We start from the raw sequence: 16,790 nt of genomic DNA on the forward strand, positions 1-16,790 counted from the left end.
TCTTTATCACCTCTTGATTCTCTTGCTCACCTGAAAGCGGTAGAAAGTGCCGTCATCTTTGAGGGAGAGGACGTGGTCCGAGATGGGGAAGAAGTACCCCTGAGCTGCAATGAGACTCCCGATGTGCATGGCCTCCGCTGTGACAGGAAGAGAGCACACTGTGGGCTCAAAACGTCACTTGTAAGGGAATATATATCTATATCTACTTGGATGGAATTAAGTGATAGCAATATTAAGACAATGCAATCCGACTAGAAACGGTGAAAGTGATGTTTTAGGGAATAAGGTGAAGCAGCTGGCAAATATAATAATCTTCAGAATAGGATTTTCTAAATTGGAAGATTTGGAAAAAAGCCACACATGTAGTCTTATGACATTACAGGCCACACAATGGCTGCATTCAAAGCGTCTGATAACAGTTTACCATCTTCCATAGCCTGTTGTATTCTCTTGAATTTAAATTGGATTTCAGCTATAGGAAACAGCATTGAGGTGGTTTGACTGCAGATGTACTCGATGACTCAAAGGCTGTGGGCAATTGCACTAACAATAAACACTGCTCTCCCACCACCATGCCTCTGGTCAGCTCAACGAAACACATTCACAACAAAATAGAGCTGTTTTTGTTAAAGCCTGTGTTTTCTTATTTCCCTGCTCATTCTGTTGTTTTTGGACTGTAATTGCATCTGTTTCTTAAGATGAAATGTCAGGAAAACTGCAAAGACATTTTATTAATTTCTAACACACCCGAATTTATGTTTCTGAAAATTTAACATTTAACAGATGTCTTTCTATATGACCTGTAGTGCCTACCACACAGTGTCTGACCTTTCATAAAGTGGACCGCTGTGACAAACTCCTGCCTCCTGTTATCTCAACAATATATAACAAGAGTTTTGTCATCATGGTAGGCTGTTGCTTTTAACAAAGACACTATATTCAGCAGTGCAGTCTTATCAGTATCAGAAGTATCGTTTGTCAAAACCTACCTGCATCCTCTATGGACAGGTTCTTCATCATCCACTGAACAATATCTGTACCTGAATCAGGTTAGACAGAGGAGGACAAATGATGATTATACAGTGTATGGATACATATCTAGAGATGGGGTGCCATCCCTACTCTTTTGAACCATTTTCGGAGCTTAATGTAAATGTGTAAAGTATTTACCATTACTTATCCCTTTCAAATTAAGGGAATAAGACACAATTCATTAAATTAAATGAGCCGCAAGAAGGGTCATCATAATAAACTTAAACTGCATTTGAAATTTAACAGAGGATATTCAATCTTTAAACTAAAACAATTATATCTGCAAACTAGATTAAAAAAATAAGAGAATCCAATGAAGAAATAATAAATATTCTCACTGCTTCATCTCAAGCAGTCTCAAGTCTCAAATTTAAAATGTTGTGATAATTTACGATGGGTTAAGATCCTAAAATGTGCAGTTAGAATTTCATCTTATCTGTGCTTTCCTCTCTGCTTTCTGAATCCCGAGGGCGGCCGTGTTTAATTCTTCACCATTCATTAGTTCTCTGGCCCTCGGCACTCGGCTACAACCATTTGAGCTGCTGTTCTGCACATTCATCCGCTGCTGTAGTAATTGTGTTTATTGATACGCTCTGCTTATGGCATGTTGGGGTAATGCATTTTCCATAAGTGCAAGGACTGAGAGAGCGAAGAAGAATGTTAATAGCCTTTCTTTGTTTCCGTCATTTGTTAGGGGTGTGTCAAAGCCTCCCACTGTGGCTCCAGACTTTAAAGTGATTTAGATTATCAATCGAAGCAACAACAACCAGCTGACTTCAATCCCCACCTGAGAGGTACAACTGCCTTATAATGTTATTTTTCTATTTTGAATGTCTTGCGCTTTTCTCATTAATGCAGTTCAACACATTGACACCTCTAGTCCCAGCTCTACTGAAGCAGTTGGAGGTTGATTGCCTTGCTGAAGGGCACCTTGACAGTGGAAGAACAACATTATTCATTACGTCTCCACACTCGCACTTTCTTTCAAACATTTAATCATATGTTGTCCTCCCACTTTCCCTTCAGCTATTCTCCAGTGAGCCACTGCTGAAGAAATGGAGCAGCAGCCCAAACAGAACCAGAATGAAATGCATGTACATCAATCCATCCACATTCAAAGAGAGATAGAACGATGAATAGATGGATGGATATTGCAAGTTAACAGCAAGTAGAAGCCTGAAAAAAGTCGATTACAAAATAAAACCTTTGGGAGACTATGCTGGCCAGAAAAACAACAGCATCGCTTGTTTGATGAAATCTAATACATATTTTTGACGAGCCTACAGATAATTATTCCCCACCTCTGCAGCTCTACTAATCATCTACATAATCAAGAGATGAGAGAAAATAAATGACTACCTTTAGTGGAAAACATGATAGTTATCTCTCGGCAGCAAAGCGAAGAAGACAAGAACAACTGCTGTTTGAGTCCCGTTTCTTTTTCACCATGGAGACAATCTGTCCTTTAACATAGTTTTAAATATCTAAACCAACTTGAACAATATGTGGCAGATCAGAAACTATTCTGGAAAGGTAATCTTGCAGATGTTTTGGAAGGCAATTACAACCAAACAGTTTGTAGCTTTAGGGTTGAGGACTTGTTGTTTTAGAAGGATTTAATTCAATAAATCGAGGAGAGAACTGAACAACCTACCCTGAAAACAGGATCCACTTAGAGGATCGGGAGACGGTCTCCTCAGGGCCACCTTTTGACTTTGTCACTTGTAACAGTGTGTTTGCACAGTGCAGGTCTGCCCGTCTTTAACATCTTTCTCCCACTACTTCTTACCTGTAACCACACTGGGGATCTTGGTCATGAAACTCTTCACAGTCCTGATGGGCACACCCTCCGTCTCATCCTGGATAAGAGTGACAATGTCTTCAATCTGCACAGGATGGCAGGCAAAGAGGACACAAAGAGGGACACAGACAGAAAAGGGAAAAGTAGATACAGTTAAAACATGTTAATTAAGATTGAAGACCACACATGTATAAGCTGACCTGTGTAAAGAAGCGGCCTGTGAAATTAGACACAGCTAGTTTGTGGACCTCAGCACAACATTTGGGTGCAAACTGAAACAAAGCTTTCAGAGTTTCTGGCGTACCAAAGCATGTGATCAATTTAACCATGAAATACTAATGTTTTTACACGCTATCAAGTGGGCAATTGAACCTTCTGGACAAATGCTGCCGGAAGACAATTAATTTGGAGTGGTGAGCTCATGCTCGCTAGTGGTTCTCCACTCTGTCGTCACTAATTTCTCATTGGTTTATCTTCAAGATTGATCCGTCGCTCTAATGTCCTGCCCGAGAACCTAGTTTTATAAAGTAAAGAAATCACATTAAGGAAGTAATCCTATTAAAATACAAAAGCTGTAATGAGATCCCTATATGGTTGCTGTAGATTTGCTACAACAGCAGAAGATGAGGTTCAGCTGGATCAGCGCGTGCCATGGGCCTTTTATTACAACTGTACAGATATCAAACACAACACAACACCCACTTTACTGTAGTAGCCAGATCCGTTGTTTTGATTGCAATGTTGACACCCCCTCTCTGCACAGATGCTTTCTTGTTTGTGTCAGTGAGTGGGATGTGATAAGTTGGTCGCTTTGGAGACCGCTTACTCAAAACTACCACAGATTTCAGCACTTATATAGAAAGGAAAGAGAGAGGGACGGGGGCTACACGTGTGTTTACACCTGGAGCATAAAAGAGATCACATTGAAGATACAAAATACAACATGAGCACATTCACAGTCAAGGATGCACAGATAAGAAAAACACTTTTGAAACCGTTCTGTGTGAACCAACTACTTTTGTTGCCTAAACAAAACCACTTTGTTGTGTTTTTGTTTTGTTTCCATTTAGTCGTCATCTTTTTATCAAACATAATCAAGTAGTTTTGTTGCCTAAACCTACTAAAGTAGTTTTGTAGCATTTAATGTTTTGATTTGTTTCAATTTACAGCATTAACCATATGTTTTAAACCGTTTTAAAGACCATAATTTAGGAGAAAAGTCATTGAGAGTGCAGTTTAGTTGTATGGAAACGTGATTTTGTAGGGGACAGGGTCCACATGCTGTGTGCAATTTCTTGTCCCCTTTAGCTTCATGAGTATATTTATAATCTTGCCGTTAGTGGAGTACAATTCTCGCAGGCACCCACACTGGGTCAAAGCTCACATGACTAATTCCACAAAAGCTTCTCACACACACACACACACACACACACACACACACACACACACACACACACACACACACACACACACACACACACACACACACACAACTTAATGTACAGTGCTTTAGATAGACTCAACACACTATACATCCTACACCGTAAAAATGTTTCAAGATCTGTAAGCAGACATTGCTTGCATTGCAGATTTTTGATCGAATGAGTACCCTGCAATATAGTTGTATCACATGTCTTTGAATACAAGAAAAGTGTATTGTTCCAACTGATCATATAACCAAGACTATGTGAATATTTACAGCAGATGGAAATGCAGGATGTAAGACAAATTAAGCTGCTTCTTAAAAACAAAAGGACAAAAGCATCATATTAGTTTTGGCCTGTGTATTTTTGCACAGCAGAGCTTGTTGAGTGTTTCTTCTGCACTCTAGCTCCAACAGCGTGACTGACCTTCAGCAGGCTTCTTGAAAATGTCCCGATTCTTTGTTTGGTTTGGATCATTTCACTATAACCATCGAATATATTTATAAAATACCACATACTAGACGTATTTCCATTGTTGTCCACCAACCCTAACAGGGATGGACACATTGGCCTAAGATACACTGGGGATTAAGGACAAGGCTAAATATTAAAGAAAAGAAAAGCTCAAGAGGCGCATCTCATTCACCTCGATAGACTAGACGTCCCCTCCCTACCAACATTCAAACTGACGAGCCTTCGGTTTCTACATCTCTGGCCATCAGTCTTTTGCCACCCTGTTCCTCTTTTTTGTTGAAAGAAACTGACCCTGGCTGTCTGCCATAAGCACGGGCACGGGCAGCTTCGGGCTACACATCAGAATCAATATAATTCTAATAAGACCTTGATGTGTGTGGAGGCAGCTGCTCAAATGACCTCAATGGCCTCCGCTGTCAAACAAACAATTCACTGCTGCACCACCAATCAAATGGGTAATCACAACAGGTTTATTACAGACCACAACAGCCGTCAACTCAAGAATTTTAGGAAAAGAAAATACACAATTGCCGCCTGGATGTCTGATCACAAAATGCTGCCATTTTATTTTTTTATCTTCAAAACTCAAGCTTGAAGATCAAACAAGACAAATATCGCCCACATCAACAATCACTGAGCAGAAACTGACAAGCAATCACAAAGAACTCAAGGAGCATCTCTTTAAAGTTACACAAGGTACCTGAACGCATCTCTGTTTCCCTGTTTTTTTTTTATTGCGAGCCACTCCATTCAACACCCAGTGGGGCAGTGGGCTGAATGATTACAGCGCCATCGCTTAGCATGGACCAGCTAGTGGGCTGCAGACAGGTGGGCTTAAGGGCAGGAAGGGCTATGCTGTTGATTGTGGTTTAATGATCCCCTCGGGCAACAGGATGGCCCAACCAGTGATGCGGAGGCCATCGTCTCCATCCCTCAGTAATCTGTTTATCGTTTGAGTGAGCATCATTCTTACTAGAGTCTTACACAAGACAGGAAGAAGCATCTGACGGATAGGGAAGTGTAGGGAGGCAAAAATAAGCACAATATTCTTCCAAACTGATATTATGGCAAGGGTAACTTCGTCTTTAGAAAACGTGGAAGCCATTCACGGTGAAGGAAGTATTCAAATGTTTTACTTAGATAAAAATACAAATATTGTGTCATATATATACATTTTGTGAAATGTATGAATAAAAATAAGGATACTCATTTTGCAGAATAACCCCTAGCAGAGTTATACATTGTTAAATATTATTGTTATTTAATAATAATGTGTTTTAGCTGGTTGAGATGGAGCTGATTTAAACTTTGTTTAAAAATATTGGTATTTTATTCTTAAATGCATAATTTTATAGTTTGAACATTTATTTAACCTAAAACATGGTGCTGTCTCTCCTAGCCAAAGAGAGAACAGTAACTTACACTTTCTTCAGCATGAAAGTGGATAATACATTCTCATTTTCCACATGAAGAGACCACATTAACTCTTAGCTGGACCCACAACCTTGCATGAACATATCAAATACATGCGGCAAAAAAGTACACTTGCTTCTCAAATAATAATACAACGCTCTGAAATAATACCCTGAAACAGCTGCAATGAGGTTTTCTTTACTCAAAGATACATTTGTGATCTTTGGAGAGGAGGCAGACAAGGCCATCACAGTGCTATAATGAAGCAGGTATACATCCTGCTGAGAGAGAACATGTCAGCCTGACCTTAGATCTATTCATGGTGGCAACCATATGCACCGACTCCCTGCCAGCTCCATGGGCATGTTGCACAAACATAATCTTTTGGGCATGATGGAAGTTTACCAATGGCAATCAGTGATTTATTATTAGCAACACTATAACATACATATCTCCAATAACAAATGTGTCTTATGTTCATGAATGAAGCTTATCAGAACTTTAAATTAATTAAATTTAAATAATGTAAGTGGTTAAAAGTAGCCATACAATTAAATTACAGATCCAGTGACACAAAGCTGGATTTTGGCTCAACTTCTAAAATAGATTCAAAGAAACTCAATCTGCAATTTAGGTCAATGTCATGCACACATCTTTTTATATATGTTTATTTTGGAGCCGTTTTAATATCGGACACGATATGTCTGAGGAGACTCATTATATTTACACTCTGCCAGCATGCCGTATTTTACACCACAAATTCAACAAACTTGTCACTAAAAATAACTTCATTATGACCCTTGAAATGGAAAGCAGCTCATTTCAGTAGAAGCTCTTATAATATGATGCTATGTGCAGAAAGGTTGAGCATCATGTTGCTGCTTGAGCTATCCATTTATCAAACAATTTAAATTAAGATGTTTGAAAAGGTGCCAATAAAAGTGTACCTCAAAGGATCAATGACATATACAAGTATGCTTGTATATCCTAATCTTATCCTAATATTCCAACTCACTCTACACTATCACCATCATGATAATGTATTAAAAAAAAAAGTCAAATGAGTAAAAACTACCTAATAACTCACAACTGTTGTGTTTGCTGTTGCATTTAACATAAAGCAGCCTGATCTCCAGGGAAAGCGTATAAATAGCATGACATTTTAAGGACATGATATTTTAGGCTTTTCATGTGTCCTTATATGTCGCTCTGTCACAATGAGGACGCAAAGTAGGGTTTAGGCAACAACACCGCTTAGTTCGCTTAGGAAAAACATCATGATTGGGGATAAAATAAATACATAAACACAGTAAAAGGTCAAACATAAGCATTAGTATGGAAAATATGTCAAACATGAATTAAAAATAGCTCATGAACACTGGTCTCAAACACTGGACTGCAGGTTCTGTGTTTGTTTGATGCATCCACCTCTCACTTTTTATGCTACAACGCTCTGGGCCTAGCATATTTACGTGTATGCATTTAAACTGCAGTCAGTCCAGACGACATGGTGCGTAATGATACTCAATGTTTCTGCCCGCTAGATGACAAACTGTCTTGTCATTCATACTCCATTCGGTCGGACGGGCGCTCTAAATGTCCAGATGTTCTTTCAGGGGACCCAATTAAGTAATCGTGAAATCCAAGCTCATTTTGTGGGCGGCCATAATGAGGTTCAAGCTCGTCACAACAGCAGTGGCTGTCATCAGATCCACCCCAAAACACTGTAACGTTTGAAATTCACTAGGTTAAATATTCACTTTTTTAGCTCGAACTTAATCGAGTGTTATAGCCATAGTTTGGTCTAAGAATCAGGGGTGTTTCAGTCGTGGTTTCATACTATAAGCCCTTGTTTGCTCCTGGATCATAGCACAGCACAGTTGTTTTGAACAATGCTGCAGTATAGTGATCGAGCTGAAGCAATATGTCTCTGTAGTTGGACCCCAGGCGCTGTATATGTTTAGAGACAACAGTGGAGTGAGCAGTGTGTGGAATGAGGTATGTATAGACGCTTTGGTGTGTGCGTGTGTGCGTAGGTGTATGAATACTGTATGTGTCATCGTGGGTAACCGTTCCTTCTGAGCCCAGGTTCTCCCATCAGTAGGGCAACTTGCCTCCCCTACAGTGCCTGAATCCCACAGCTGCTGCACCGCTAGATATCACATGGATCTTTGCATAGATCACAATCAGGCAAAGATTAGACCGCCAGGGGGCCATTCTTAGGATAACTCTCCTTTTTTGCACTTTAATTATACCCATCTATCCTGTATTCTGCTATATCCCATACTGCTAAGGATTATAGCATTGTAATCTTATTTGCAATGGTCTGAGAATAAAGGCTTGTCTGGGGTTCTCTCAGAAGTATATGTTCAGCTCCAGGATCATAACACTTTAAAAAATGTAGTAGATTAAGGAATCATGAATGCAGATTGAAACATTATGACCCCACTATTATTATTCCCATATAAGAACACGTAATGCTGCTGTATGATAATTTAATTAATCCAGCTAATGAATGAACAGGGCATTTTTGGGTAGATTTTTTTTTTTTCAATAAATACCATATATAGCTCTAATACCCTCCATTAAGAAAGGATCTTAGATACGAAAAAGACAGATTTCTCCCTATTAGTGTCAAGATCAATGTCTTGTTATAAATCAATAAACTAGGATGATCTTGGTGATAAAATATTTTAGTCCCTGAAGCTCTGGACTAAATTCAGAGAGAATAATGAGCATACATATTTATTAAGAAATTATCTTTGTGAAACACTGTATTACTCCACTTGCTGTGGGGCACCAAAATGTAAAATTACAAAGCCGGCAAAAAGATAAACATGATGCGCAGTGTTATCATAATGACACGTAGACCAAGTGACAAAAACAAACAATCCTGCACAAAAATGATTGATGGTATTTCTATGGACTCAAAGCAGTCGGTTCTTAACCCCAAGCTTTCACAAATGTAAGATTTAATTCATTTCATTTAATTCTTTTATTTCTGTGTCATGCCAAATATTTGGCCTACATGGAAATACAAGACACTGCTTCACCTTCCCGTCTCATTAAACTCAGAATCCCAGATGAGCAGTTTCCATAAACACTTTACAGATTACCTCTTCTTCCAGGCATTCTCCAGATAACCAGCTAATTGATATGTTCTGCATGTTAACAGCCAACCCAGTGCATCATCCATGGGGAAAAAAGGGATGCCACTATGAGGTGTAGTCGTGGTAGCAAATCATCTGATGTCAAAATCAGAGAAGAGAGGAGGAGTTTTGTTTTGAAACAGAATTTTGAACTAAACCATGTTGGTTTTGCAAAAGCTGACTTTTCAGAATGAAACGGATCACTTTTCAGTATGTTTTCAATAATTCATAGACATTTTCCAATGAGCCTCATGATTATTTTAAGTAATTTGTATATCAAATTGATTACAGCTTCGTCATAAAGTTTCCCGGAAAGAATTTATGAACAGCTAATATGAAAGTTAGAGATGGGCAATCTCTTGGCCAAACATTGGGGCGGAAATGCCTGTCAATGTTTTCACCAGTCATGCTAGAAAATAATGTAAAAAGTGCTTTAATGAACGATGAATCCACTGAGATGCACTACAGGGAACAACCCAAGGCCCGGTATCTCGCATAACACTGTACTTCATTTTTTGTTTCTGTCGCTACATCATTTTTATTTTGTCATTGATACAAGCAACCAAGACTACGTTAAACATCCTCAGTGAGCCGTTTGCTATACAAAGTAAAGATATTCTTTGCACACATTCTCAGTAACACAAAGAGGCTAAAGTTATATTCGGTTGACCTTTTGCCAAAGTGTGCCGTAATAAGGTTGTGATAATGAGTCATCCTTGTGATGGAAATCGTTTCATAAAGTCTGGGCACTTACAGTCCATGAACATGCGCTCCCATAAGACTACTGCAATAAGAGGACTCTGGTAATCTGACATTCAATCTAATAGCTGTTGCAGGATATTAGCATTTTTTTTATTCATGAAGAGGATGAGCATGCAAACCTGGCAAAAGTCAAATTAGTTTCATCGAACTTATTAAATGTAGTGCCAAATTGTACGTGTGCGGGCATCAGTCACACATTAACACACAGCATCTCACACACACACACACACACACACACACACACACACACACACACACACACACACACACACACCAAATGAATTGCCATTCACCCAGAGTGGGCGTAATGACTGGAGATGCTGAGCCGTCTGCCTGCATTATAAGGGTTTATGTCTGAAGGTCAGACACGATGGCTGTGCGACAGCGATGATGCGTCTTACTGGTTTCAGCCCAGTGAACCTGGCAGCAGGGTGATGTGACTGTTAATGGAAGTGTAATGACAACAGGATGACTGACACAGTTGACTGCCAGTGCTTCTCTGCCTGACAGCCGATGCCATCCCTGAGCAATTTATGAGGCCGGTCAGGATTCTGGAGGACAAAAAAAAAACAGTCTTGTTTGTTCATCTGAAAGAAATTATATTGTTTCTCCTACAACATAATCTAAAATCATACCGCAGTTATTGAGTCTATTTCAAGTGGCTACATGCAATATTGTATGGCTGAAAAATGAATTAGGACTTCTATACGGACAGGATTTGGAGGAAGAAAAGCGTATTCTTGTTTAGAAGTTGTTCGATACGTTTCAAACATTGTTTAGTGCCAATGTCTGCAACCATGCTTGCTGCTCTGTGAGGCTGTACTTAGTATTTAGCTCTAAAGACCGCTTTGCCCAAGGCCAGTATGTCAAAATGCTTGCAAAGAACATTTATAAATGCTGATTAGAAGTTTCCTTTTTACCCAAATCACCATCTTAATTTAGCATGCTAATGTTTGCAAATTAGCAGTAAACACAAAGTACAGCTGAAGCTGATGATAATGCCATTTGTTTAGCAAGTATTTGGTCATAAATCAAAAAATTTAATTTTGGCCTGATGATGGCGCTAGATAAAAAGTTAAGTGATTGCCAACATTCATTCTGAGCAGACAGTAACCTCAGGTTCGAAAAGTTAAGCCAATGCCTGAAAAAGTTAAGCCAATGCCTGAAATGAAATTGAGCAGAGACGTCTCCTCTGATTGCAAAAACAAGTCTGATTGTAGAGAAGTCCTTGAGAAAATTGTCCTACTTCTCTCTTGATTTACTACCTCAGTGAACTTGTTATATTGACTTTATAGTCTCAATCGCTAGTTTCAAGTCTTCAAAAATACAGCATGATGTTCATTTCGTCAATCTTTGTTATATTTAGCATAAAATAGAGGATGAAGCAGATACTTCCAGTTCCAAAAAAACTAATTAAAATGCCAAACTGTGGGCTTCAAACCCGTAGTGCACCAACAGATGGGTGACGTCACAGTGACTAAGTCCAGTTCTTACATGTCGTGTACGATTCTGAGGGAACATGAATATATAGCATATATGTCATAGCGATCTATTTATACATTTTCAAAGCATTTCACTAATAACCCAAAATATTAACCTGCTGGTGGTGCAAAAGGGAAGGTCAATAACTTTCAAAGTTATTCCCATACATCATCTGGAAACCACACATGTCTGTACCAAAGAATTGTGCAAATCCATCTTGTAGACGTTATTTCTGGTCCAAAGTGAAGAACTGACAAAAAATAAAAATAAGTCCTGAAAAGGACTTTCTTCCATCCAGTTAAGTTAAAAAGTTAAAAACTAAAATGATGCAATTCACTTTTTGACTCGTGCAAAACCTACTGCACGGTGATCACTAGTGTAGGATAACAAAGTAAGACAGTCACAGTTAGAAATGCAATAATCCATCATGGCAAATGCAAACCTAATCCATCTAAAGCGCAGCCTCAGAATCATTAATCATGCTCAGGTGCGTATGGTTACATACACCATTAATCTGATGATTAATGGTGTATGTAACCATACGCACCTGAGCAATGAAGTAAGTGGGAATAATTGCATCCTTATTATTCAATTAGGGGGAGCAAAGATAGTTTTGCGAGACACTTAAAAAAAAAAAACATTGTACAGTTGGGCGATTACTTTTAAGCAGCCTATTTGACCATTTTACTTTTCAGCAACTGACAAATTCACCCGGCTCACCGTGCCAATCCCCACCGGTCACTGGATCACACACTTCCTGACACTGGGGGCAGCAGGTGAGGCTCGTGAATCCCATCCAGCACCCAGACCATCAGTACCGGCACCCCTCCAGGGAACGAGTGCCTCAGCTGTTCTCCCTCTACACCAATAATCATCATCATCATCACCAAACCATCACCATTCTGGACGCCTTCAAGGTTCCGGGATCCAGCATCTCCCAGGACCTCAAGTGGACCAACATAGACGCCATCAGGGAAAAATGCCCTACAGATGTATTTCCTGCACTAGGAATTTCAACCTACCTCAATTGCTGCGGATCCAAATGTACTCTGCAATAATCCAGTCTGTTCTATTCATGAATATATGCTGTGCCACTTTCTAGTGTCACCTGGCCTTAATGCTGTTGGATAGAAAAGTAGATTGATGAAGTGCAGCTCAACTGAGCACCAGGATTTCAGTTTGAGCATGTACATTTTCACAACGTAGAATATCATTTCTAAAACCGCCATACTGCATAATGCTGGAATATCAGCATGTCCGACTCCACACTGCTTGGCCAACCTAACCCAACTCGTTTAGCTGTTAAGACAATGAGGAAATTATGAATTCCTGAGGCAGAAAATGTTAAGAGGTCAAAGTTCTCCTAAGAAAAACTTGCCCATTGAGTTTTCCGTCTGGCAGAGAAGCGAGCGGCCACAGACATTAGAAGTGAACTGAGGCCAAACACTCGCAGGGCAATAATCAATCCAGACAAGTTTTCATTGCTCCCAGCGAGGGACACCAACAGAGCTGACCTCGCGTCTCAAACCCAGACACATCCATACCTGGCGGAGTGTGAGTAATCATCTCAGGGGAGGCTGATTATTTTCTATTCTTCCCGTTCACCCATGGCTTGCCTACAGCAATTACTTTGCTATCAAATAAGAACCTATTTTGCACCCATATGCAAAAGGTAAAAAATGGGCATTTTATTATCATCATCTTTACCGTTTTCACCGTTTTTTGGTTTTGTTCGAATAGCTTTGAGCTCAGTTTGTGCCCAATCAGCTGACTTCTTTCTTGAAATAACATTAGTTTATTATTATTGATTATTGCATAACAAGAACAGGCAAAACAACACCGATCGTGTGACATACCGAATGTTTCAAAAACTACGGCTGCCTACGGGAAATAATATTGCCTATTGCTATTTGAAAATGTCCTTTGAGGAGTTTGAGCTGTGTGAGAAATAGTGCATAAAGTACATTTACAAAAGACATACACCACTTTAAAAAAAAGAATAATTCAAATAAAGGCAGCAGGGGGAAAGAGCACTTGGCATTTCCTTTCATACACGAGACTGTGCCCATTTCAAGTTAACTCTTAATTTGTCAGAGAAATCCATTAGCCTACAATTTACTGCTCTCCTAGCGCACTGGACGTGGGCGTCTCTGGAACGGCACTCATTTAAATCTTTTTTTATCTTACCTAACACTTCAAGGATTCAACATGAAACATCACTTATGGAAGGATGACAGAACTCTTTCCAAAGCTTTTGGGAATCTCAGAGCTTTGAAGTCTGTCAGAAAAAAAACCATTATCTGTTGAAAATGCTTTTGTTTCGACAGACTACTGTCAATCTCATTTCAACCGTCTCCCTCAAGATGCAATCTTGTAAAATGTGTAGTGCTTCAGTTTTTCCACGAAGAAGTAAAAATCTTCGTAGCTTTAATGAGTTGGTGTATGTGGCTCTCAGCTTCTGTAAATAAATTCTTATCTACATCATAATTAAAGCCATGACTCTAGGGATAACAATGTCAATCGTCAGACCAAGACTGAAATATATCAACGAATATTGGATGGAGTGCCAATTGTTATGATGTCATTTAATAAATGCCAAATGGATGTTGGACCTTTAATTTTCCATCTAGTTCCATCATAGAGTCAGAATGTGTGCAGTATTTTGGTTTATGACCAAATACCTGCAAAAGTAGTGACATTCCCATCAGCCTCAGCGGCACTTTACATCCAGCATCAATTAGCAAACGTTAGTCTGCAAACCTGCTAAACTATGATGATGAACCTGGTTAACATTACTTCTTTAAGATTAAAAAGTAAACATTGTCATTGTGAGCATAATGTTAGTGTTTAACTCATGGTTGTACCTAAAGCCCAAAGGATCTCAGATCTGCTACTTGTTAAACACAAAACCGTTGTTGCTACATAAAGTGATATAGTCATAAATAGACAAATGAATCAGAATTGATCATTCCAATTTCAATAAATACCGTATACATGCAATTACAGAGAAAAGCATGCGGACACACACACTAATTTTCTTGAAACAAAACTCAGAATTAAATCACACACACACACACACACACAGAACTAAAACCTGGCTGCAAGTGCACCAATTGATCATTTTACATTCCCATTGATCAGTGGGCGACAGAGCAGTCAGGGACATGTGGCGGTCAAATGTCATTCAGATTGGACCTGATTAGAGCTCATTTACAGGATTAAGAGGGGGATGAGTGGGGTGTTGAGGGCCATGACTCCCCTCACCCTGAGAGGCTGTTTCTGACCGCAACAAGGGAGTCAGGATCTGAGAAACAGACCAAAGGCCCTCGTCTTTGAATAATAACTGAGATTCTAATAGCTCTGAAGGAGAAGTGCTCTCCTTTGCTCTCATGCAGTATCCCTGCAGTATTTCTAGCCCATTGTCCAAGCACTAAAGAAAATCGATGGCCGAAGAGCAATGAAAAAAGATCTGAAAAATGCACTTTTTGTGAATAAAAAAAAAAAAAAAAATGCTATTTGTTAAGGATACCCAATACATAATACCCCCCAAAAATAAAAAACACATAATGTTTGTTTTGCACTTTGGCCATTCATATGTAGAAAAAAAACTATGAACATTTTAAGATTAAAGTATTAATTAAAGATGTTTTTTTTGACACCTTGACCATCTCTTAGACGCTGGGCACAACAGCTGATGTGAATCTGATACAACAACAGCCTGATCCTTTACATTGCATCTCTGCTATGGATCTTGAGAAAATGAGGGTATCCAAAAAAAATTCTGCATACCTTTGGTCTGTTTACAGGCTATAATCTTCTGAGTGTCAATGTTCAGCTCTGTTGTGTTCAAATGAACCGGTGCTGTGAGGCGATTAGGGACCAGAGAAGAAATCCAGTCTTAAAGCTGTGTGATGTTTCAGTGCATAAAGCCCGAATGCCTTTAAGATGCGTCTGTAATTTATTTATATTTTGAATTTAATCTCATCGCTGAATCAGTCTGAATCATGGGGAAAAGAACACCAAGATGTTTAGAGTTTTAAATATGCGCACAGAAAATATAACATTTCACACTAGTCTTTTATCAGGGATTTTGCCGCACATGTAGTGCACAGTCCAGATTTGCTCCAGGCTTTCGCATTTGGTCACACTTGGCACAATGCAAGTAAATGCACATACTATTTGGATTTGGGTCGTTATCACTGTTCAAAATTACAAAGTAACTCCTTTGAAGCTGGTCCGTTTCATAAAAGTGAAGTCAAAAGTTTAAATAAGAAATTGTATGGATGTATTGTATGGAAGGGCCTGCATTGCCCTTGGTTGCAGTACCTGCTGATAAAGGACAACCAGAGTAACGTTAGAAGAGTGTGTGTGTGTGTGTGTGTGTGTGTGTGTGTGTGTGTGTGTGTGTGTGTGTGTGTGTGTGTGTGTGTTTGTGACAAAGAAGCCTGTGATCATACGAGAGAGGCTGCAGGTCTGAGTTAGTGATCTTGTGGCTTCACCAACAGATTCAACAACAAAGCATGCTGTCTACTTAACATCCTCAGAGGTCCAATTAGAGTGAGAGTGAGATCTCTTTCACACTCCAACACGCCCCACTGTAATAGAGCCATAACGCCTTCAACGGATAATTATTTCTTTCTTTCTTGCTGATAAAAAAAAAACACACTGTGAAAAATCCTTCTCACAAGTTATTTATTCTTATGTTTATTCTTAAAATCTTCAATGCTTACAACATCAATTATTCACGTATATTAAGCTACTAGCTAGGACTGTTGGTATTAAAGAGTCCTTTAGTCGCAAGTCAGTTGCACAACATTATTTGTCTTGACTAAAATAGTCTAATAGTCTAATAATAGTTATGTTGCATAGCTTTTCTTTATGATACAACCCGTTAGCCTTCTAAAATAGCTAATGATGACTAAACAAACTGAGTGCACTGCACTGATAGTGCCAATTGCAAAGTTGAAAGATCAGAGTCTGTGGGGTCCATCCTCTGGGGATCATGAATATCTCGACAAAACTATATGCCAATGTTGTGCTATTTTAGTCTGTGGGCAGATTGGCAGAGCCATCCCTGGAGTGGCATGTGCTAACATGGGTAAAATGTCAAATTACCAACTAATTTTAAGTTTCATTTGGTCTTAAATGATGTGAAAGTCAAGCACTTTATTATGAAAATGAGACCATTACTAATAAATTGAAAGCAATGTAGAGAAAATGTGCAAATTATAAATCAATAATTCGTTAACCTTT

The 16,790-nt window shown here is 39.1% G+C and overlaps 1 protein-coding gene across 1 annotated transcript in view; it reads right to left on the bottom strand.

The window, feature by feature from the left end:
* Positions 1–16,790, bottom strand: part of LOC306734890 (regulator of G-protein signaling 6-like) — a gene marked incomplete at both ends in the record, with an annotated part of 70,140 nt that overhangs the window by 18,585 nt on the left and 34,765 nt on the right. Inside the window, 3 exons of the mRNA XM_079216298.1 lie at positions 31–137; positions 990–1,040; positions 2,822–2,918. Of these exons, the coding sequence (XP_079072424.1) occupies positions 31–137; positions 990–1,040; positions 2,822–2,918 (255 nt within the window). The remainder of the gene's footprint in view (positions 1–30; positions 138–989; positions 1,041–2,821; positions 2,919–16,790) is intronic.

This window comes from Taurulus bubalis (genome assembly GCF_910589615.1).
Source record: "Taurulus bubalis genome assembly, chromosome: 3".
NCBI lineage: Eukaryota > Metazoa > Chordata > Actinopteri > Perciformes > Cottidae > Taurulus > Taurulus bubalis.